General features: G+C 37.9%; 1 protein-coding gene across 4 annotated transcripts in view; it reads right to left on the reverse strand.

The window, feature by feature from the left end:
* Positions 1-24,459, reverse strand: part of LOC117931640 — a 133,507-nt gene that overhangs the window by 9,406 nt on the left and 99,642 nt on the right. For 3 of the 4 annotated variants that reach the window (XM_034852636.1, XM_034852635.1, XM_034852634.1), the window contains exons 16-17: positions 11,446-11,494; positions 9,729-9,799 (exon numbers count right to left, since the gene is read on the reverse strand). In XM_034852636.1, the coding sequence (XP_034708527.1) occupies positions 9,729-9,799; positions 11,446-11,494 (120 nt within the window). Of the gene's footprint in view, positions 1-3,384; positions 3,490-9,728; positions 9,800-11,445; positions 11,495-24,459 lie in introns of those variants that run through there. The other variant, XM_034852637.1, reaches the window with a different exon arrangement.

The following is a 24,459-nucleotide window of genomic DNA, read 5'->3' on the forward strand; positions in this document are numbered from 1 at the left end:
TATTGTTCCTAGTTTAGTATAGTCCATGGGTATGTTTGCAAGCTTACAATTAAGCATTCTAATCTCCTTTAGCAAGTCTAGGACATACTTACGTTGGGAGACTGCAATACCCATTTTTGATCTAGCAATTTTCATCCCAAGAAAATATTTAAGATTCCCCACGTCTTTAATTTTGAACTCATAGGCAAGAAGACTCTCAAACTTGCCTATTTCTTCATCATGATATCCAGAATTATGTCATCCATATAAACAATGATAATGACAATTCTTCCCTCAGCGGTGTGTTTTGCAAATATTGTGGGGTCAGACTAAAACAATCAAACCAAGCTTAAGGAGATTGCTTGAGACCATAAAGGGATTTTTTTAGCCTGCAGACTTTGTTAATGTTTGTCTCAGTCTTAAGACCTGAAGGAATTTCTATGTACACTTCTTCTAAGTCACCATTGAGGAAAGCATTTTTGATGTCTAGTTGATGAAGAGGCTAATCTTGGTTAACAACTAACAACGACAGAACACGAATTGTGTTCAATTTGACAATTGGAGCAAAGGTTTCATGGTAGTCAATTCCATAGGACAAATCCCTTAACAGCTAGCTGAGCTTGTACCTAGCAACACTCCCATTTGCTTTGTACCTGACTGTGAAGATCCACTTACTCTCGATCAAATTCTTTCCTTTTGGAAGTTTAGCATGTTCCCATGTCCCATTCTTTTCAAGAGTTTGGATCTTTTCCTCAATGGTTGTCTTTCATTCAGGTATTTATAGGGCTTTCTGGATATTGGTGGGAATCCAAATATCCGTAAGACTAGTAACAGAAGCCCAATAACTTGATGCCAAATTCTTATAGGAGATAAAGTTATAAATCAAATGATTTGTGCAAGATCTTACTCTCATTTTGGCAATTGGAAAATTGAGCTCATCGTCTTCTGGCTCATTAGGATTAGAATCAATGTTACCTGAGTTTGTCTCTTTTGGGACTGAATTCAGTTCAATTTCATGTACTAGCTCGGGATGTGTTCGTTGCTTTATATCTTCTTAAGACTTCTTCTTTTTCCTTGAGTAGACAATGAACTCCTTGTTATCGACAATCTAAGATTGGTTTGGGCGAAGAAGAGTACTTGGCTTAGCATCTACGGATTCAATAGTTTGGAGCAGGAGACTTAGAGTAGGAGAGATAGGATTAGAGTTGTGAGCAATAATAGACTCAAGTGTTTGAGGTTTGAACATGGTTTCTGTTTCCCAAAACCGGTATTCCTGAATTCTGTTCTTTCCCTGAATATTGGTTTTGGAGTAATAGGACTGATTTTCAAAGAATGTCACATCCATGGAGGTGTAGAACTTTTTTGTGATGGGAGAGTAACAATTAGTGGCCTTGGATCAAGCTTACTTCGATGTTGTTGGGGAATGTAAACAAAGGCTTAGTAACCAAATACCTTCAGTGGAATGGAGGAAATGAGTCGAGTCCTAGGGTATGATTTGAGAAAGACTTTGCATGGAGTTTGGAAACTCAAGACACAAGAAGACATTCTATTTATGAGATAGGCTGCTGTAAGTACAACTTCTCCCCAAAAATTCCTTAGGACATGGGAAGAGAGCATAAGGGCCCTTGCAACTTCTAATAAGTGTCAATTCTTTCTCTCGACTGTCCCATTTAGTTGAGGAGTATCAATGTAAGAACTTAGATGAAATATACTTTTTTTTTAATAAGAATTCTCCCATGATAGAATTGAAACAATCTCTTGCATTATCAGTTTTCAACACTTGTATTTTGGCATGGAATTGCGTCTAGATCATGTTATAAATTTTTTTGAAAATTTGACCCACTTATGATTTTTCTTTCATTAGGAATATCCAAGAAATTCTAGTATGATCATCTACAAAGAAGACAAACCATCTATTCTCTGTTATGTTCTTTATCTTAGATGGCCCCGAAACATCACTATGTACCATGGAAAAAGGATGAGATGGTTCGTATGGTTGAATTGGATAGGGTTTGCAAACATGCTTGGATAATTGACATATTTCACACTAAAAACCATCCGAACTTTTAGTGAATAATGATGGAAAGAGTTTTTTGAGATATAAGAAACTAGGATGTCCTAGATGATAGTGTCATAACATAACATAACATCACTATCTTTATTAGAACTAAAGACAAAAAGAGAGTTTTTCACTAATTGTCGGTTGAGGTTGTCTTTCAATATAATTAGTCACCTTGAAGATATAGAGTCCTGAACACACCTTAGCGTTATCAATTGTCTTCCCCGAATTCCAATCCTGAAAGACATAATGGTTTTGGAAAAATTTAGTAACATAGTTCTTTTCTTAAGTGAGTTTACTAATGAACAAAAGATTGCAATCCAAGATTGGAACCAAAAGAACAGAGTCAAGAGTTACGTCCTTAGAGATGGCAACATAACCTGTACCAACCACCTTTCAGAGAGAACCATCAGCTATACAAACCATATAATCCCTAGAACAAGGTGTATAGTTTTGAAAAATTATAGCACCTCCAGTCATGTGAATAGAAGCTCCCAAGTCAACAATCCAAGGACTCAAATTTTCCTTTTTTTCTTTCAGGGCAACAAGAAAATTACCTTTTTAAGCTAAGGATCCGAACTTGATGATAGAACTAGAGGAATTTACCCCTTGTGGGCATTGGCTAAATATTTATTGTAACAATTCCAATTGCTCTTTATTGAACGGATTGGAATTGTGTGGTTTTGGGTTGTTTTCAATGGTAACATGGTGTCCTCAACTTTCTTTATGATTTTGAGGACGTAATGACTTCCAAGCCCCTGGTTTCCCATGGATTTTCTAGCATGTGTCCTTGGTGTGACCTGGTTTTCGGCAATGATCACACCCAGGTCTCCCTTTTCTTGGTCAATTGTCATTAGATTGGGAGGACCCCAAGCCGCTAAGGCTGAACCCTTGGTCACAGGTTGGTTGGTTTGTGACCTCAACATGACTTTCATTCTACTTTCTTCTTGACGCACTTCTGAGACAACTTCTCAAATGTTGGGTAAAGGTTTCTTGAGTGGAGGTGACTTCTAAGGTTAAAGAGTCCTTCTTGGTGGCCATTCCGTATTTGGTCATAGACAGATTGAATAGTTCAGAATTAGCTCTAATACCATGAAGAAATTAGAGAGAAAAAAAACTTCCCTTATTTTTCACTCTACTTCCAAAGTGATTCTTGCATCGATATTTATACATGAATGACTAAGGTCCTTTGCCTTAGAAAAAAAAAAAATCTAATCCTTAATTTTAGGAGAGAGTCTTTCATAAAATCAGGAAATAAAATTAGAATAAGAAACAATTGTATGCAGTACAACTGGCGGTATAGATGTACCTTCTGGATTTCCACATCTCAGCTTCTTGTAGTAGGTACACCAAATAGTGTCCTAGTTCATTGTTTTGGACAAATCAGCCATTGATGAAGGATTCATGCCGTCAGTTACTTGAGTTTGGGCAATGTTGGTGTTGTCAACAATCTCAAATATGGTGGGTAGAATTCATAAATAATTTTAGAGAAAAATATAGTAGAGTGCCTTTGAAATGGCAATGAAGGCCGTCAAACTAGGATTCAAAAAACAAAGGAAAACAGGTACTACAACTCAACAATGAAGGCTGAAAAGAAAAAATCCCAAGCAGCCTAATTCGGGTCTGATAACATGTGGATAAAAATTGCATTTCTCATTCATATTTAAAAGTTTACAACCTTAAAAATATATACAACAAAGAAAAGAAAGAATAAGGAAAGAATTGGAAACTACCCTATTAAAGATCCCTACAAATCAAGGATTATATACACAAATATACATAAATCTACATACATAGATATGCATATAGCGGTACAAAAACACACAACCATATATTACGACTGTATATGTTAGATATTGTACAGTTATTTAGGTTATTTACTTTTCCTTTTCCTTTTCTTTCCTTATTGTATTGTGAGTTCCACTAACATGTATATATATATCCAAGTCCAACGTGTATTATTAACAGTTTTTCAATAACAAAAATTAGGGATTCTCCATTTTCTCTCTTTTCACATGGTATCAGAGCCTAGGGAGAAAAAAAAAAAACCTAATTATTTCCGGTTTATCCGTGAATCAATTCTGGGAAACCTTTTAGTGACCGTGTTTCATTCCGGTCACCTTTCCCATCTCCTAAAGCTTTCTGATCAACCATATCACCGTTAGAAAACCCTCACCACCGGCGACTTTTTCCGGCGAAGTCCTTTTCCGACACCGACCATACCATTAGGTGCGCAAGGAGATCTTCAAATTTTGTCAAAGCACCGAAGGGAGATTCTCAGCCACGCGCGTTTCTTCTCCGACGGCCTGAACCTCACACGCCGGCGCGTGGAGCACTTTCCGGCCACGTGCTTCCACCTCTTGCCTCGCCCGATGCCGTCTAGCCACCCTCCATCTGTGCTTGTGCCATCCGAGCCCTGAAAGTGCATTTTTTGGGGTTTTTTTTTTTTTTTTTTTTTTTTTTTTTTTTGTCTCCGTCGGCCCTCTAAACAGCCTTTCCGGCGACCTCCGGTGACTTCCTCTCCACCCCGACCCTTGCACGTGTCTTAGGAAGTGTTCTTCTACCCTTCCAACAGTGCCACATTTGTTTTTTCTTTACTATTTGGTCTCTCACGTCCGCGGATCCTCGGTTTTTCTTCTTTCAGCCGCGATCTGAAACCGTATTAGGGCTCTCTTTGATCCAAACATATTTTGTTCTCCAGATAAGTAGATATGGGTATTTAAAGTTCCATTTTTTCCTCTGTCATATTTGCATCTCCTATGATTACTTCGGAGAAATTGGTTGGCAGTGAAAATTATTTGTCTTGGTCTACCTCTGTGGAGCTTTGGTTATGGGTCAAGGTTATGAGAATCACCTGGTTATGCAGGAGGCGGATATCCATGAGGTTGACAGAGTACAATGGAGGAAGATAGATGCTCAGTTATGTAGTGTGTTATGGCAATCAGTTGATCCTAAGATTCTGCTTCATCTTCGGGCTTACAAAACATGCTTTAAATTTTGGAATCAGGCAAAAGGGCTATACACGAATGATATCCAACGTTTTTATAAGGTGGCTTCTTCTATTGTCAATATCAGACAAGAAGACATGGATCTATCTACTTATATTGGCCAGATTGTCTCTCTTAAGGAGGAATTCTTGACCGTGATGCCTCTTACTACTGATGTTGGGGATCAACGAACACAGACTGACAAGTTCTTCATGGTTCTTACGCTTATTGGCCTCCGTCCAGATCTTGAGACCGTCCGCGATCAGATTCTTGGCAGTTCCTCTGTTCCATCCTTGGATGATGTGTTTGTTCGCCTCCTCCGTATCTCCTCCACTCAGACTTTGCCATTTGATAACACTTCATATTCTTTTGTGTTAGTTTCTCAAACTAACTCTCGAGGAGGACGCAGTGGTAACCGAGGTAGAGGCCAACGTCCTCATTGCACCTATTGTAATAAGCTTGGTTGCACTTGTGATCGGTGTTATCAGTTACATGGGCAGCCTCCTCGTACTGTCCACGTGGCCCAGTCATCTGATCCTCAGCTGCCTCAGCCTCCCAGTTCCTTCACATCTCAGGGTATTTCCCTCACTGACAGTGAGTATGATGACTATCTCCGCTATTAGGCCACCAAGTCAGCTTCTGTTGCTTCTGTTGCCCAGACTGGTAATATTTCTGCTTGTCTTACCCACACATCTTCTCTTGGACCTTGGATTCTAGATTCTGGCACTTTTGATCACATATCTGGTAATAAGGATCTTTTCTCTTCTATTACTACTACCTCTGCCTTACCTACTGTTACTTTAGCTAATGGTTCCCAAACTATGGCTAAAGGTTTTGGTTTAGCTCATCCTCTCCCTTCCCTACCTCTCCATTCTGTCCTTTATGCCCTTGAGTGTCCTTTTAATCTTATTTCCATCAGCAAAATAACTCGCACTCTTAACTGTTCTATCACTTTCTTTGATAAATTTGTGACCTTGCAGGACCGGAGTACGGGGAAGACGATTGGCATAGGACGTGAGTCTCAAGGCCTCTATCACCTCATCTCGCCTTCAACTCCTGTAGTTTGCATTTCCACTGATGCTCCCCTCCTCATCCACAGTCGCCTGGGCCACCCTAGTCTATCCAAGTTCCAGAAAATGGTCCCTCGTTTTTCATCTTTGTCGTCGCTTGCGTGTGAGTCCTGTCAGCTTTGGGAAACATACTCGTGTCTCGTTCCCAAAGCGTTTGAATAATCGGGCAAAGTCTCCTTTTGAACTTGTCCACACTAATGTTTGGGGTCCTTGTCGGACCGCGTCTACTTTAGGATTTTAGTATTTTGTCACTTTCATTGATGACTATTCTCGATGTATTTGGTTATTTTTAATAAAAAATCGAGCTGAGTTATTCTCTATTTTCTAGAAATTTTATGCTGAAATCCAAACCCAGTTCAATATTTCTATTCGTGTGTTACACAGTGACAATGCTAGGGAATATTTTTCTGCACCATTTACTTCATTTATGTCCTAACATGGGATCCTTCATCAGTCTTCTTGTACTCATACTCAACAAAATGGGGTAGTTGAACGTAAGAATCGACATCTTGTTGAGACAGCTCGTACTCTCCTTCTCCATAGTAATGTTCCTTTTTGTTTTTGGGGGGACGTTGTTCTTACAACATGTTATTTGATTAATCGTATGCCCTCATCTATATTACACGATCAGATTCCTCATTCCCTTCTTTTCCCTGACCAACCACTTTATTTCCTTCCTCCTTGTGTTTTTGGTTGTACTTGCTTTGTTCATATTCTCACTTCTGGACAGGACAAACTTTCTGCCAAAGCCACAAAATGCATCTTCTTGGAATATTCCAGACTTCAAAAGGGTTATCGTTGTTATTCATTTGAGACTCATTGCTACTTTCTCTCCGCTGATGTCACTTTCTTTGAGGACTCACCGTTCTTCTCCACCTCTGAGTCTCTTCCTGTTTGTGAAGTCTTACCCCTTCCCATTATCTCCCCACCTGATGCAGTGCCTTCTCGCCCACTTCAGGTTTATCATCGCCGTCATCGTGTCGCTGTTCCTCCTTTGGCCGAGGTACCTGTTGACTCACTTCCTATCCCTTTGGCTTCTCTTGCCCCGGCTCTGCCTCTTTCTGCTGACTTACCCATTACTCTTCGGAAAGGTAATCGATCTACTCGTAATCCTCATCCCATTTACAATTTTTTGATTTACCATCGATTATCTTCACCCTATTCTGCATTTGTTTTTGCTATATCTTCTGTTTCTCTTCCCAAGAGCACCCCTGAGGCTCTTTCCCATCAAGGCTGGCGACAGGCAATGGTAGATGAAATGACTGCTTTACACTCCAATGACACTTGGGACCTTGTTGTTTTACCCTCTAGTAAATCTACAGTTGGTTGTCATTGGGTCTACACAGTTAAGGTTGGCCCTGATGGTCAAATTGATTGCCTTAAGGCCTGCTTAGTTGCTAAAGGCTATACTCAGGTTTATGGTTCTGATTATGGTGACACTTTCTCTCCTGTTGCCAAGATAGCTTCTGTTTGTCTATTGCTCTCCATAGCTGCTATGCGTTCTTGGCCTCTTTATCAGTTAGATATTAAAAATGCTTTCCTTCATGGGGATCTTGCTAAGGAAGTTTATATGGAGCAACCACCTGGTTTTGTTGCTCAGGGGGAGTCTGGTTTAGTGTGCAGGTTACGCCATTCTCTATATGGCTTGAAACAATCTCCTCGAGCATGGTTTAGCCGTTTTAGTTCTGTTGTTCAGGGGTTTGGCATGTTCCGCAGTACAGCAAACCATTCCGTTTTCTATCATCATAACTCTTCGGGACAGTGTATTTATCTGGTAGTTTATGTGGACGACATCGTTATTATAGGCAATGATCAGAATGGTATTTAGAAACTAAAGCAACACCTTTTCACCCACTTTCAGACTAAAGACTTGGGGAAACTCAAGTATTTCTTAGGGATTGAGATAGCTCAATCCAGTTCCGGTGTGGTTCTTTCCCCAAGGAAGTATGCTTTAGACATCTTGGAAGAAACAGGTATGTTAGACTGTAAACCGGTAAACACTCCTATAGATCCAAATGTCAAACTTATACCAGGACAGGGGGAGCTTTTAGGAGATCGTAGGAGATATCGACGACTTGTAGGTAAACTGAACTACCTCACCATTACTCGTCCAGACATTCTTTTCCTGTAAGTGTTGTTAGTCAATTCCTACAATCACCATGTGATAGCCATTTGGATGCTGTAATCCGCATTCTTCGATATATCAAAAGCACACCAGGCCAAGGTGTGTTGTATGAGAACAAAGGTCATACCTAGATTGTTGGTTACACAGATGCAGATTGGGCTGGCTCACCCACAAATAGGCATTCCACTTCCGGGTATTGTGTTTTTATTGGAGGTAACCTAATATCCTGAAAGAGTAAGAAACAAGATGTAGTGACCAGATCTAGTGCTGAAGCCGAGTATCGAGTTATGACTCTGGCAACATGTGAACTCATATGACTGACGCATCTTCTTCGGGAGTTGAGATTTGGAAAGGATGAACAGATGAAGCTCATCTGTGACAACCAAACCACTTTGCATATTGCATCAAATCCAATCTTCCATGAAAGGACCAAACACATTGAAGTTAACTGTCACTTCATTAGAGAGAAGATCGCATCAGGATGTGTGGCGACTAGTTTTGTCAATTCAAATGATCAACTAGCAGATATTTTTACTAAATCTCTTAGAGGTCCTAGAATTAAATACATTTGTAACAAACTTGGTGCATATAACATATATACTCCAGCTTGAGGGGGAGTGTTAAATAGTGTACAGTTATTTAGGTTATTTACTTTTTCTTTTCCTTTTCTTTCCTTATTGTATTGTGGGTCCCACTAACATGTATATATATACCCAAGTCCAACGTGTATTATTAACAGTTTTTCAATAACAAAAATTAGGGATTCTCCCTTTTCTCTCTTTTCACAGTATACATGGTTGTATATCTTCCACAGTTGTATATTACAGTTGTAATAATCTTCAACTGTTACCAAGTTGTCTACCACTTGCAACCAATCAAATATAAAGATAAAAACCAAAAGACACAATTAGAGAAAAGATCTACCCCTCTTTGGAATTAAGCATGGGCAAATAACAAGTTAATTATCAAAATAGTTGGCTAGACAGAGGGTACAAAGGGGCTAAGTGGCCAAAATCAAGTGATCAAATAAATTAAAATGAAAATTTCAGCTAAATTAGCTAATTGGAATCTCATACAAAGCATACAGGGGCAGCTTAACATAGGCAAACACACTCAATGAGGCAGTTTATTATTTTATATTAATTTTTTTGAAACTTCAATATATGTCAGTTTGTTCGCCAACCAAAACTCAACCTAGAGAGAACATTCAGCCATGTTCATACTAGTGGGAGGATAGAATAGCAAACAAAACTTCAATTATGAGTCTAAACTGAAGTGGTACAGTTGGTAAAACTATTAGGAATGTACCTATATTGGAGTTTCCCCCTAAATGATGTCAAGAAAATATCTTCCAATAAGCATATTAAATTTCAGGAAGCACCATTTTCCTATAAACTAACATTTTAAACTAGTTAGAAAGTGACTGAACATACTACATATCAGAAAGAGGATAAAAGTATCAAGTTTGTAATATCCTTCAACAAGTGCAAGAGATAAACCAAACCTACCAGCAGCAAAACACTAAACATAGCATGACCTTTAGATATATGTGAGTCAATCATCAGTTGCATTTCTGGGTCTACAATAAACAGAATCACCCATCAGAATGTTGGGAAAATAGAAAAAAAGGTAATTGAGCAACAAAAGTCAGAACACCATATTGTGCCTGATTTTAAGAATGGCCGAAAGAATCAATAAAAAAGAATCAGGACATTAGACCATTGAAAAGATTAAAGACATAGTATTGAAGAAAAAATTAACTCAATATTTTCAAACTTTCAGCATGTAAAGACAAGATTATAGCTCAGATACCAAATAAAAGTGACTTTCTTCTGAAAGAAGGATTTTAATAGATACATCTACTACACATGAATTTATAAATATAATTGTGGCAGTTTGCTTATCTTGCTCTGATGAGGGTTGTGTGGCAGGAAAGAAATGTAAGGATTTTTTAGGACAGGGCGAGAACTTCAACTTCAGAGGATCTTTGGGACACAATTCATTTCTTAGTCTCCTTGTGGGCCTCTTGCACCACAACTTTTAAGGGTGTTTCCCTTTAATTTGAACCAAATTGATTGGATGTTGGTGTGCAGTTCCAAGTGTAAGGGCTAGTAAGGATAGATTATTTTTATACATTCCCACATGGGACATAATTTGTGGAACATCATAGTTGTATAGATTCTTGAAGTTGCAGGTTTTTGCTTTCTTTTTGTGTACTGTTTGGAGGATCTCTCATCATTTTTTGTACTTATTTTACTTACCTTAATATACTATACTGTTGTTTCTCATCAAAAAAAAGAAAAAGAAAAAACAAGATTTATAAATATAATTTGTCTATGTAAGAGAAAAGATATAATCTCCCCACCTTCGTGGGTAAGATAACAATTTCCCTAACTAATTTAACAAAAACCTCCCACTTCAGTGGCAATTTAAATATTCAGGTGGAAATAAAATTTAGGATTTACTAAAAATCCCTTCCTCTTGCTTTCCTTACTGACAGTTCTCATCCAGACACCAATTCATACTAGTTTTATTTTTCAAAAAAAAAAAAAAAAACAAAAAAGGAAAAGGAAAGAAAGAAAAAAGGAATTGACAAGAAGAAAAATCTTAGAATTTTTCATAAAGAAATAGGTCATTCTCCTTAGAAACCACGACTTTGAGCAAATCACAGGATTTATTTTTTATTTTCTTTGCAGTAGCCATAACACAACTAAAATAGATCAGGATTTTTGCCAAACTCCAGGCGACTAATACTTTTTGATCTATTACCGATGAAACCTTCATCTAATCCAACCAATTTACAACCATTATGAATCTATGTTCCCATGCACCTGTGCAACTAAATTCAAAAAGGTTTACTTCATTTGGATAACCTTCAAATTTCAAACTTTTTTAGCATAACTTCCTTTCGATTTTCAAATATCTTCTTTATAAATTAAAAAAAACATACAGTTCTTTTTTTTTTTTTTCTCTTGAACAGGTAACATTGCTTTTTTCCCCTCTTTTTGGTCCGTATTGAGACATGAACCTAGAAACCCCCACAACCCCAAGCTAACCCCTTGCGACCAATTTTAGCTGTTTACCTAAAAACAAATAGATATAAATGTTTTGCACAAGCACACACACACACGAGTTTTAAAATTTTTAGTTCCAGAATTTCGAAGAATCTTCTGGTGTAGAAAACAATGTAATAATAATAAAAAAATGTAATGAAAATAAGCTTACCACATGTTATTTTGTTTTGATCATTGGCGAAACGTTTTACTAATTCCCCCTGAAAACAGAACACAGTGCAGAAATAAGTAGGAAGACAACATTTTCGTACAGCAAATATAGAAAATAAAAAAGAAAAAAGAAAGAGCTGAAATCCAGAAAACAAGAGCAGTATCAAACAAGACATATAGATGCAGCAAGAGGAACCAAATTAAACCATGCCAAAGCACTGTCAGGCTACATGTCAGAGACATATGCACATAGGAAGATGACAACTTTACTGTTTGTACTACATTTAAGCCTTTTGTTGTTTTTCATACATCATGATGTATAAACTATAGTGGTTTCAAGAGGTAATAATAACAAAAGAAGATGGACATCAGACTTTCAGTTGTCACAATAACTCCAGTGCCTACATCTTGGTTATTAGTTCCCTCCTCATCCTCTTGTCTTCCTCCAAAGAAGACTGGTCAGGAAAATAAATATAAAAATGAAAAAAAAAAACATGTGGAGGTATCTATAAACATAAAAAACACCTGATTTCATGCATGCTAAACATCATGTCAACCAGAATTAGCTAGCTGCTGATAAGATAAACATTTGACCCCAGTTTTATTAGGCCTTCCTTTAGGAATCACAGGCCCATTTGTCAAAATTGTAACTTTTAGTAAAGTGGTTCTTTTTGAAAAGATATCGTAAAGAAGAGGATTCTATTTAATACACAAATATGAAACATCCTCCTGAAAGCTCTTATACAAAAGCATCCCAACCATAGATTTACTTCTCAAACATCTTCTATGTTTAAGCACCTAATATGAAATTAAATACACTACAAAGCACTTCAACAGCTGCGTTTATGCAAATAACAAAGTTGCATGTAACGAAGTCTTGGATGAATGCATTTATGGAATTTTCTGATGGAGGATTCAGATTCTCAGTACTTCTCTCAATTGCCGGGGATGGAGAAGATGAAGACAGGTTTGTGGCTGAGTCATCTCACCGAGTTAGTTTTATGAGTAGACAAACACATGGTGAGAATCAGGAGGTCCATAGAGAAAGAAGGGTCAGGATTCGAGCCCCAAGAAGGACATATGGTGTGCAATGGTTCTGTGTGGTAGACAGTTGGAAAGCACCCAATTCAAAATTTGAATCCAGCCAAATGAGGCCTTTTAACCAGGTCATTTCAGACATTGGCCTTTCTCGTGGGCTTCTACTTTATCAGTTGGTCCAAGTCTTGATTATTAAGCCCAAAGGCTTGGCTGGTAATAAGGCCTCTAATGATGCAGCCCATCCACTTTCTTTCATCACCAGACCTTGCAGCCCAGTTCATAGGACACAAGAGACTCAAGCCCAAGTTGCTTCCCTAAGCCCTAACCCAACAATTATGTTTAAGAAGGTGAATTAAAGGCTTAAACCCATGAACCTCAATCCCTTGCCCTTAGCCTCTGAAAGGTGTGGTAGCTTGAAAGTTGGAAATCAGAATTTCTTATTATTTGATAAGAAAATTGACTACAATTAATAAACTACCTTCTAGACTAAAAACAGGAAACTAGAGAATATAATTAGAAAAAAGGAAACTAAGTCCTATAGTTCTACGCTAAGAAAAACACCAACTATAATATTCTACATTGTAGAGTTGATATATATGAGCTGGAAGGGAATAAATTCCCTGATTTCCTGTTCTCAAATGGAAGGGAACAAATTCCCTGATTTCCTATTCCTAAAAGTCCACATTTTCTAACAGCCCCACTCAAACTAGTGCATACACGTTCTGTATTCCCAGCTTGCTCACCATGAAATCAAGTGTGGTACTTGACAACCCCTTTCTGAAAACATCTGCAAGTTATTACCCTATAGGTACAAAGGGTGTTGTGATTTGCCCGGATTCAATTTTCTCTTTGATGAAGTCTCGATCCATTTCAATGTGTTTTGTTCTCTCATGTTGAACTAGATTGTGGACAATGCTAATGGCATCCTTGTTGTCACAACAAATCTTTGTTGGTTCATCGAGTTCTAATCCAAGTTCTTTGAGTAGACCTTGAGTCCATTAAACTTCACAAATGCCTAGTGTCATAGCTTTATGTTCTGCCTCCACACTTGATCTAGCCACAACATTTTGCTTCTTGCTTCTCCAAGTGACAAAATTGCCCCCCAATAAACATGTAGTAACCTATGGTTGATCTTCGATCCTTGATTGACCCAACCTAGTCCACATCTGTATAGGCCTTTACAAGTAGCTCACCATTCTTTTTGAGGATTAGGCATTTCTTGGGGTAGCCTTCAAGTGTCTCAATATTCATAGTACTGCTTCCATGCGACATTCTAAGGATGAATGCATGAATTGATTTACAATGCTAACAACATAAGCAATATCTGGTTAAATGTGAGAGAGCCATATCAATCTTTCAACCAATCGTTGATATCTTCCTTTGTCAACTAGAACACGTCCAAGCTCGGCTCCTAGCCTATGGCTTGAATCCACAGGTGTTTCGGTTGGTTTGCAACCTGTCATGTCAGTTTCCTTCAAGAGATCGAGTGTAGACTTCCTTTAAGTAACTGAGATGCACTCTTTAGACCTTACCACCTCCATTCTAAGGAAATACTGAAGATTACCAAGATCTTTGATTTCAAACTCCTTAGCAAGAAGTGATTTCAACCTATATATTTCTTCTTGATCATCACCTGTGACAATTATGCCATCCACATAAACAATCAAAACAGTAAATTTCATTACTGATGATAGTTTGTAAAACAACTTGTGGTCTCCTTGACTTTGACAAAACCCATAAAGTTTTAGTAGTGTAGATGAATCCCTGGTGTTTGATCCTTTTGATGAGGACTTGGGAGAGCCTATTCAAGTAGTTGTCCAAGTGCAACCTTCCTTTCTTAATGTCTCAACAAGTAGTATGAACCTTGGTGGAATGGGTGAGGTTGATCTGACGTAGCATAGGTCTGATCCTCTTTCCTTTTCCCTCTCTTCTTCATCTCCATTTTCTTTCCCATCTCCCACCTTTCTTTCTTCTCCCTATGCCCCCACCCTACATGATGTCTATCTCCAAATTTTGCTCTCAAAGGGCATTGGTGTTCACCCTCCTTTCCCAATTGGTTGTTTCACGTTTGTGAGTGGTGCATCTATTAGAGATAAGTTTGTCCCTATGCCAGAAAATGTTGTGGTCTCTAATCCCTCACCAACTTCTTCTAAGTAGTCCTTATTCCATCTAGAAGATCAGACCATGAACCCCATTTGCCCTTGTTTAGGTGGTTTTCACATCATGGGACTTACTCCTACCAAAATAGACAAGGTTAACTCCCTCTTAGCCTTTATGGGTATAAGCCTCATTCATTGCAAAGAGTTAGCTATTAGGTAGTTATGATTCACCAAACTACTATATTGCATGGATTCTAAACCTTGAGAAGATATTAAGTTTGTGCTAAAGTCATCAATGACTTTGATTTATGGGTGAGATTCTAAGATAATCACATATTCCCTATGGATTGGATCACCGTTGATAGAGGCTAGTGACAACAATTATTATTGATAGAAGCACCATAATATTTCATAGGTTTGAGACAGTGTGTCCCCTTGAATGATCCTAAGGATATATGATAAGGAAAACTATGACCTTAATAATTCCCTAGTAGAATTTGACATATACTCTTTGTGAGCTAAAGTATGTCAGTTGATCACATAATAGGACTATTTGTAACTCGAGGGTTAAAGAGGTAATCTTAAAAGAATGATAGCACATACCTCATTAGATTACAAACACTAGTTCACAGGAAGTCTACATATAGTGGATAGTAGATCACGGACTCGAGTTTTGTTTCGTTCTAATATCATAGGATACTAAAATACAATTCACTCTTTGTAATGGGATGTTGAATCAACTTTAGAATTTGGATATGAGGAAGCTAGTATTTTCCTATGGGTCCCAATGGACCCTATTTGAGCTCCTGATTCATCGTGGCATAGTTTTTATGGGAATTATGAGTTTGTAATTCATATCTATGCATAAGAGCATTTTTGCAAAAACACAAAGTTGCATTAGATCTTATGAATTGTTTTTTTATGTTAGGCTAATTAATTAATTAGCATCTAAATGACCTTAATTAAGTGACTCAAGCCCAAGTTGGGCTCAAGTCACTTAAGCTCATAAGAAAGCCTATATAAACCTTAGTCTCCCTCTCTAGAGAGAAGACCACTCTTCTCTTGTGCTAAGAGTTGTGAAAAGAGTAATTGGATAGAAGAATGCTAGGTCTACAAGATCTATAATGCCGATAGAGTTTCTTCATTGGATTAGAATTGATCTGGGGAACATTCAGATCACAGGTATAATCACCTTAACCTCTAGATCTAGTTTTGAATGCTATGATTTCCGTTGTCGATAGATCTATAGAGCCCTAGGAATAGATTGCATGCACCCAATATGATCCAGGGCATGTGAATGGAAATATCCAGGTTTCCCTATAGAGGGGACTCTTGAAGTGTTTTGGATTTTGCATTAATTGTTTGTTTTAGCATTCACATCCATTCACTTGCATTGTACATGACTTTGGGGCATTAGAAGTTGCACAGAAGATATAAGTCATGAGATCCTTGCAAAATGATAAGCAATTCACAGTCGATTCATGGATTTGGGCAATCTAGCAAAGACTGTAATGCACTACCTCCTAATTGGAGTGATGACTTGTCTTGGTCATCGAGATGACTTTCCTATGGTGAATACACTAAAGTGTATGGTTACATATTAAACAAGATCAATGGTGAATGATGACATTAGCTATAAGGTAGTTATGATTCACCAAGTTATTGTACTGCATAATGTCACGGACTTAGTCGTTCACTAAGCTCGTGCGGCACTTAGGCAAGTCAAGACGCTTGATCTTGCTAAGTCAGCCTTGCTCCCCAATGCTTGGCTTGCTAGGCTAAGACACTCGCGACTCAAAAGCTTAAGAAGCTTAGTAGGCAACTCTTTAAAGAATGAATGCTCTTATTAACTCAAGAAAGCCTTTACAAGTGCTTGGAAGCTCACTTGCTTGGTTAAGAAGTGATTTGGGTGGTGCCTTGGCCAAATGAGGGCCTCACCTATTTATAGGCACCAATGGAACTCTCTGGAACCTTGGAGGGTTCCTTACAAATCAAGAATATTCTAAAACTCCCTACACTAATCTATGTACAACCCTATGTACAAGAATATACAAGAGATCTCTACAATTCTCTAGAAAGCCTTGGACTCCTCTCATGCCTTCCACCATAGTGTAGAGATGTGTGGACATCTCTAGGCATCTCTAGAACCTTCCACACTCTTCCCATCAATGTCTTAGTGTAGATGGCTCCAGGAGTCTCCAGAAGCTTCCCTCCTCCTATATAAGCCCATGGAGAGGGTCATTTGAAGCATCTTGTGACAATAAGCTCTTAACCTTGAGAAGACATTAAAGTTGTACTAAAGTCAATAGGAGGTTTTGACCCTAAAGTGATCATATATTCCCTATAGATTGGGTTACTGTTGATAAAAGTTGGTGGTAACAAGTATTCTCAATAGAGGCACCATGATAGGATTGAGACAAGGTATCCTCTTGGGTGATCCTAAAGATATCTAATCAGGAAAACTATGGTTATAGTAATCCCATGAGTGGAATTTAACATAAGCTCTTTGTGAGCTAGAGTATGTCAATTGATCGCATAATAAGATGTATAACTCAAGGATTTGAGAGGTAATCTTAAGAGGATGATAGCACTTACCTCATTAGATTATGGACATCAGTTCATGAGAAGTCTGCATGCAATGAATAGTAGGTTACAGATCCAAGCTTTGCCTCATTGTACCATAGGCTATTAGAGTGAAATTAATTCTCTTTAGTAGAATGTTGAGTTAACTTTAGAATTAGATTATAAGAGAGCCAATATTTTCCTATAGGTCTCAATGATCCTTGTTTGAACTTCTAATTCATGTTGCAAGTTTATTTAACGGATTTTGAGTTTGTAGTTCATAAGTGTGCATAAGGGCATGTTAATAAAAATGCAAAATTGCACTAAATCTTATAAATGGTCTTTCTGAATTTGGCTAATTACCTAATTGAAACCCAATAGGGCTAATTAATTAATTAAGACTTGAATAGGTTGGATTAGGTGACCTAAGCCCAAGTTGGACTCAAGTCGCTTAAGCCCATAGGGAAACCTATATAAACCCCCTTGGGGGTTTAAGGCTTTAATTTTTGTCATCGTCTTCCAAAGAGAAAGAAAGAAAACCTAACCACCCTCAAGAGATAAAGAAAAGTCCACCCTTCTCTTATGCCAAGATCTATGAAAGGAGGATCAGGTGGAAGATCCTTAGGTAGATGAGATCTACAATGCCCACGACATCATCATCGAATTGGATTCTATCTAAGAACATTCAAATCATGGGTATAAACTTGTTGTTTTTACATCTATATTTAAAAATGAGTTTTGATGGCAAGTTTTTCGTTGTGTTAGACTCAGAGAAGCTTAGGACTAGATTGCATGCATCCTACTTTATCCAGGGCTTAGGGATGGAGTAGTATGGGGTTCCCAACAAGCTGAACATCATTAGCAAGATATCTAAAAAAATCGATAGCTTTAATAGGGATTGTGTGTTAATAGATCCCCCTCTTACAAGATGCCCCTATTTGTATGAGGTTAGATAGATTCATTTTCTTAAATGATTGGGATTTTAACTTTCCCCACTACCTTCAAGAGTTTCTACCAAGATCAATTTTTGGTCATTGCCCAATTGTTCTTGACTCCAATCCTTCCAAATGGGGCACAAGTCCATTTAGATTTGAAAATATGTGGTTATCCCACATTGATTTTAAGGAAAAGGTTAAAGATTGGTGGGGGGTGATTTGGAGTAAGGAAATCTTTGGGGATATAAAAGAAAAGAAGGATGTTATCTTGAAAGATATTGCCTTGGTAGATTCTTGTGAAGGGGAAGGTGCATTGACAGATGAATTAGCAACATTAAGTAGTTCTAAAATTATTAAACTAGAGGAATTATTGCTAAGAGAAAAGGTACATTGAAGACAGAGAGCTCAGGCAAAGTGGATCAAGGAAGAGGATTACAATTCCAAGTATTTCCAAAAGGAGGCTACTGGTGGGAGGAAGAAGAAATTTATTAAATCCCTTGAGTCTATGGAAAGGTTAAGGTTGTAAAATGGACAGAGGACTTTTGAGGAGATTTCAAGGTTCTTTAGCAATCTTTATAACAAATTTGATGAGGATTCCAGGAGAATAGATGGGTTGGATTGGTCTCCAATATCTAAGAAGAGTGTCAAATAGTTGGAGTGCTCTTTTTTCCAAAGAAGAAACTTGGGAAGCAATTTTCCAAATGGATAGAAAAAAACTCCAGCTCTAACGGTTTTACCTTAGCGTCCTACCAAGACTGACGGGGCACCATCACAGAGGATTTGATGAAGGTTCTCTTGGAATTCCACAATAGTGAGGTTATTAATAAGAAAACCAATGCTACTTTCATTGCTATAGTCCTCGAGAGAAATCAGATTTCCATAGTGGCTGATTTTAGTCACTTAAGTTTTTGACTATTGGTCTCTAGAAGGTCATAGCCAAAGTGATTTCTTTTTAGCCTTTGTAAGATTTTGCATGAGACTATCCATTCGTCACAAGGTGCTTTTGTTCAAGGTAGGCAAATCCTATATGTTGTTCTAGTGGAAAATAAAGTGGTAGACAAAATAAGCTATTCTAAAAAATTAAGAGTTGTCTTTAAGATAGATTTTGAAAAAGCTTATGATCATGTGAAGTGGGACTTTTTCGATCATGCTTTAGAGAGGAAAGGCTTGAATCCAAAGTGGAGTTAGTGGATTCAAGGATGTTTATCTTTTGCGAGTTTTGTCATTCTAGTGAATAGGGGTGCAAAATGTTGGACTAAAGCATCCAAAGGCTTAAGACATGGCGTCCCTTTTTCCCCTTTTCTCTGCACTATTGCTATGGATGTTTTGAGTAGGATGGTGGTAAATGCTAAAGATAGAGAGATTTTAGAAGGCTTTTTGGCTGGAAAGGACAAGGCAAGGTTTGGAGAAAGAAAAGGAGATAGGGATAAGGAATTGACTAGAGATAAAGAAATTGACTAGATACCTCTCTACCTTAGGTCATGTGTTGTTGGAAAACCGAAACTGATATGGAAAGAAATAACTTTGTAAAGTTGTAAATTAGCTATTAGTTATCAATCTTTGTATTTTTAGGAAAGTAATTGTTAGGAGTAATTCTTTCCCTTTGATCAGTGATTTAGTTTCCTAATTTGAAAGATTTGTATATGCTGTAAACTCTATAAAAAAAAAAATCTCAATGAAAGATTATTATTCCCGTGAAACCCTATTTTTCAACTTGGTATCAGAGCTAGCAATTTGCTTGCCGAAACCCTCCTCCTTCCTCTCTTTCAATCCCCGTTCTCTTTGAAACCATGTCGGATATTTCAAACGAGTCCACTACTGTTCCTCAACCTTCTTTGAACAATCCCATCATCATTGATTCTTCAAAAATCAGACCTACCACCTTGGAATCTCACTCTGTCCAAATCACCACGATTCACTTGAATGGTGACAACTTTCTGAGATAGTTTCAATCAGTTCGGATGTACATCAGAGGACGTGGAAAGATGGGCTACTTGACGGGTGAAAAGAAGGCTCCTGCAGTGGATGATCCGAACTATGCTATATGGGATGCTGAGAATTCCATGGTGATGACATGGCTTGTGAATTCTATGGAAGAAGAAATTAGCTCTAATTACATGTGCTATCCAACAGCACAAGAGCTTTGGGAGAATTTAAATCAGATATATTTTGATCTAGGGAATCAATCACAGATCTTTGAATTAACCCTCAAACTCGGTGAGATACGACAAGGGGAGGACAACGTAACAAAGTACTTCAACTCCTTGAAGTGGATCTGGCAAGACCTTGACCTCTTCAACACCTATGAGTGGAAATCTGCCGAGGATGGACGTCATCATAAGAAGACCATGGAAGACAATTGGATCTTCAAGTTCTTGGCTGGCCTTGTCGAGTTTGATGAGGTAAGGGGGAGAATCATTGGAAGACAACCCCTGCCTTCAATTGGTGAAGTTTTTTCAGAACTTAGAAGAGAAGAGAGTCGGAGAAATGTGATGCTGGGCAAGAAGGGACCTGGAGTTGCTATCGAAAGTTCAACCTTGGTTACCACGGGTGGAGGCTATAATAAAGCCGCTATGTTTTAGCGCAAATCAGATGAAAGACCACGGGTTTGGTGTGATTTTTGCAACAAGCCTTGCCATACCTATGAGAACTGTTGGAAAATCCATGGGAAATCTGTGAATTGGAAAGGAAAAACAGGTGACAAACTAGGCCGAGCTATTATTCCTACTGCTAATGAGGTTGAGACTAGCCCCTTCACCACTAAGCAAAAGGAGCATCTTCTTGCACTACTGAAATCCAACTCGACATCTGGTACTCCTAGTGTTTCTGTGGCACACACAGGTAATGAATTATATGCTCTATCTCGTCGTTTTAAATCTACTCTATGGATAATCAATTCTGGAGCATCCAATCACATGACCAATTCCTCAAACATGTTTGAATCCTATTCACCGTGTCCTGGAAATAAAAAGGTTAGAATAGTTGATGGTAATTTCTCACCTATTCCAGGAAAAGGTCTAATAAAAATCTCTGAGGGAATAGATCTTAAATCTGTTCTCCATGTTCCTAAACTTACTTGTAACCTCTTGTCTGTTAGCAAATTATCTAGAGATTCTAATTGTTGTGTTATCTTCTATGAATCCCATTGTATTTTTCAGGACTGGAGCTCAGGGAAGACGATTGGCAGTGCTAGGATGATCAATGGTCTCTATTATTTCGAGGATAATTTACCTAGTAATAGAATTGCTCAAGGACTAAGTAGTATTAGTTCTCTTTTTGTTTGTGATCAAATAATGGTTTGGCATTGTAGATTAGGTCATTCTAGTTTCTCTTATTTAAAACATTTATTTCCAATGTTATTTCAAAAGGTTGATCCTTTATCATTTCAATGTAAGAGTTGTTTATTGGCAAAGAGCCAACGTAAAACTTACATTCCAAAACCCTACTATGCATCAAAACCATTTTATCTTTTTCATAGTGATGTTTGGGGACCTTCAAAAGTAACCACAATTTCAGGAAAAAAATGGTTTGTGGCCTTTATAGACGACCATACACGTCTTTGTTGGGTATATTTAATGAGGGAAAAATTTGAAGTAGAAATGATTTTTAAAGAATTTTACAGAATGATTGAAAACTAATTTCAAACAAAAATCAGTATTTTAAGATATGATAATTGGACTGAGTACTTTAATAAAGTTTTGGAAACCTTTTCAAATGAGAAAGGAATTTTACATCAATCCTCGTGTTCTGATACCCCTGAACATAATGGAATAACTGAACGTAAAAATAGACACTTGTTAGAAGTAGCACGGGCTATGATGTTTTACATGAATATTCCAAAATACTTATGGGGGGATGCCATACTAACTGCTTCATATCTAATCAATAGGATGCCTACAAAAATTTTGCAGTATACCACTCCTTTGGAGTGCTTGAAAAAGGTATTTCTAGAATCTCGAATTAATTCTAAATTACCCTTGAAAATATTTGGTTGCACTGCATATGTACACATTCCAAAAAGGTCAAGATCTAAGTTAGACCTAAGAGCAGAAAAATGTGTTTTTGTAGGATATACTCCTAATAAAAAGGGTTACAAATGTTATAATCCCCTTACAAAACGTTTTTACATAACTATAGATGTTTCCTTTATGGAAAATGTCCCATATTTTACCAAAAATTTACTTCAGGGGGAGAAATTAGTGGGACCAAATTTTTAGGAAATTGTTGAACCTTTGCCTAGTATAATTCTTGATATCTCTCTTGAAAAAGAAAATAAGGAAACTAAGCCTACTGAATCCGAATCTGAAATTGGTCTGTCAAAAGAAGAAATACTACGAATAAAAAAAAAATATAAACAATCTTGAGCCCGTAGTTTATTCAAGGAAAAATGTCCCTGGAAGAAGTAAAGACCAACCGATCATCCCAGCACATGGTCAACCGAAAGCCCTGGGCAATGACTCTCTAAATGCCTCAGGTAACCCTTATTATGTTCCTGCTCCTATACATACTTCTTCTTCTCCTATTACTGATCTAAGTTTACCATCACACTTTGATCCAAGTCCAGAAATATCTGCACCCGAACCTGGTTTAGGATTAGCCCCAGTTGTTCCTACACAGGACCTTGACCTTCATCTCCCTACTGCTCTTAGAAAGGGAACCCGAGTCTACACTAAACATCCCATTGCCAAATATATCTCCTACAGTAACCTTTCTGACAACTATAGAGCACTACAAATACTTCAAAACTTGTGGTACCTAGAAATATTCAGGAAGCACTAGATGAACCGAGTTGAAAATTGGCAGTGTTTGAGGAAATGAATGCCTTAAAAAAGAATGGCACTTGGGAGGTTGTAGATTTACCAAAGGAAAAAAAGGTTGTAGGGTGCAAATGGGTTTTTACAATATAGAGTAAAACAGATGGAAGTGTTGAAAGATACAAAGCCAGACTTGTGGCAAAGGGTTTTACTCAAACCTATGGGATAGACTACCAAGAGACTTTCGCCCCCGTAGCTAAAATAAACTCTATTAGAGTTTTGTTGTCCCTTGTAGTAAATTCCAATTGGCCCTTACACCAATTAGATGTTAAAAATGTCTTTCTTAATGGAGACCTAGAGGAGGAAGTGTTCATGAGTCCTCCACCAGGTTTTGAAGAAAGTTTTGGAGTTGGGAAAGTGTGCAAATTGAAGAAGTCCTTATACGGACTTAAGCAGTCGCCTTGAGCTTGGTTTGAGCGTTTTGGCAAAGTAATAAAACATTATGGATATACTCAAAGTCAAGTTGACCACACGATGTTCTTCAACCATTCAAATGAAGGTAAAGTAGTCATCTTAATTGTGTATGTTGATGATATTGTGTTAACTGGGGATGATTGCAATGAACTAAAGAAGTTGAAGGGGAAACTTGCTAAGGAATTTGAGATTAAGGACCTGGGGGCATTAAAATACTTTCTTGGGATGGAATTTGCTAGGTCCAAAGAAGGTATCTTTGTAAATCAGTGGAAGTATGTTCTTGATCTTCTTGATGAGACAGGTATGTTAGGATCTAAGCCTGCTGAAACACCTATAGAGCCGAATGTAAAACTGCAGCCTACAAAAGCCAAGAATGTGAAGGACCGGGATCGTTATCAGAGACTTGTTGGGAGATTGATTCACCTATCCCATACATGCCCTGACATAGCATTCTCAGTGAGTATGGTTAGTTAGTTTATGCATGCGCCTGGACCAGAGCATTTTGAAGTTGTTTACAGGATCCTAAGGTATCTAAAGGGGACACCGGGTAGAGGCCTTCTGTTTAAGTCACGAGGACACCTACAAATTGAAGCCTACAACGATGCAGACTGCGCTAGAAGCATAGTGGATCGAAGGTCCACCTCTAAGTACTGTTCATTTGTAGATGGCAACTTGGTTACGTGGCGAAGTAAAAAACAGAACGTGGTTGCTAGAAGCAGTGCTGAGGCTGAGTTTAGAGCTGTAGCTCATGGTATTTGTGAGATTATGTGGATAAGAAGATTACTGGAAGAGTTAAAGATGACAGGTTCATCTCCTATGAAGTTGTATTGTGACAACAAGGCAGCAATTTCAGTAGCTCACAATCCGGTTCTCCATGACCACACTAACCATGTGGAAGTGGACAAACATTTCATTAAAGAGAAGATAGACAACGGATTGGTTTGTATGACCTATATCCCTACTGAGGAACAAGTGGCTGATGTCTTCACCAAAGGACTACACAAGAGGCAATTCGATTTTCTAGTTGGCAAGCTGGCTATGGAAGATATCTTTAAGCCAGCTTGAGGGGGAGTGTTGGAAAACCGAAACTGATATGGAAAGAAATAATTTTGTAAAGCTGTAAATTAGCTATTAGTTGTCAATCTTTGTATTT

The sequence above is a fragment of the Vitis riparia genome, chromosome 15 (genome assembly GCF_004353265.1).
Source record: "Vitis riparia cultivar Riparia Gloire de Montpellier isolate 1030 chromosome 15, EGFV_Vit.rip_1.0, whole genome shotgun sequence".
NCBI lineage: Eukaryota > Viridiplantae > Streptophyta > Magnoliopsida > Vitales > Vitaceae > Vitis > Vitis riparia.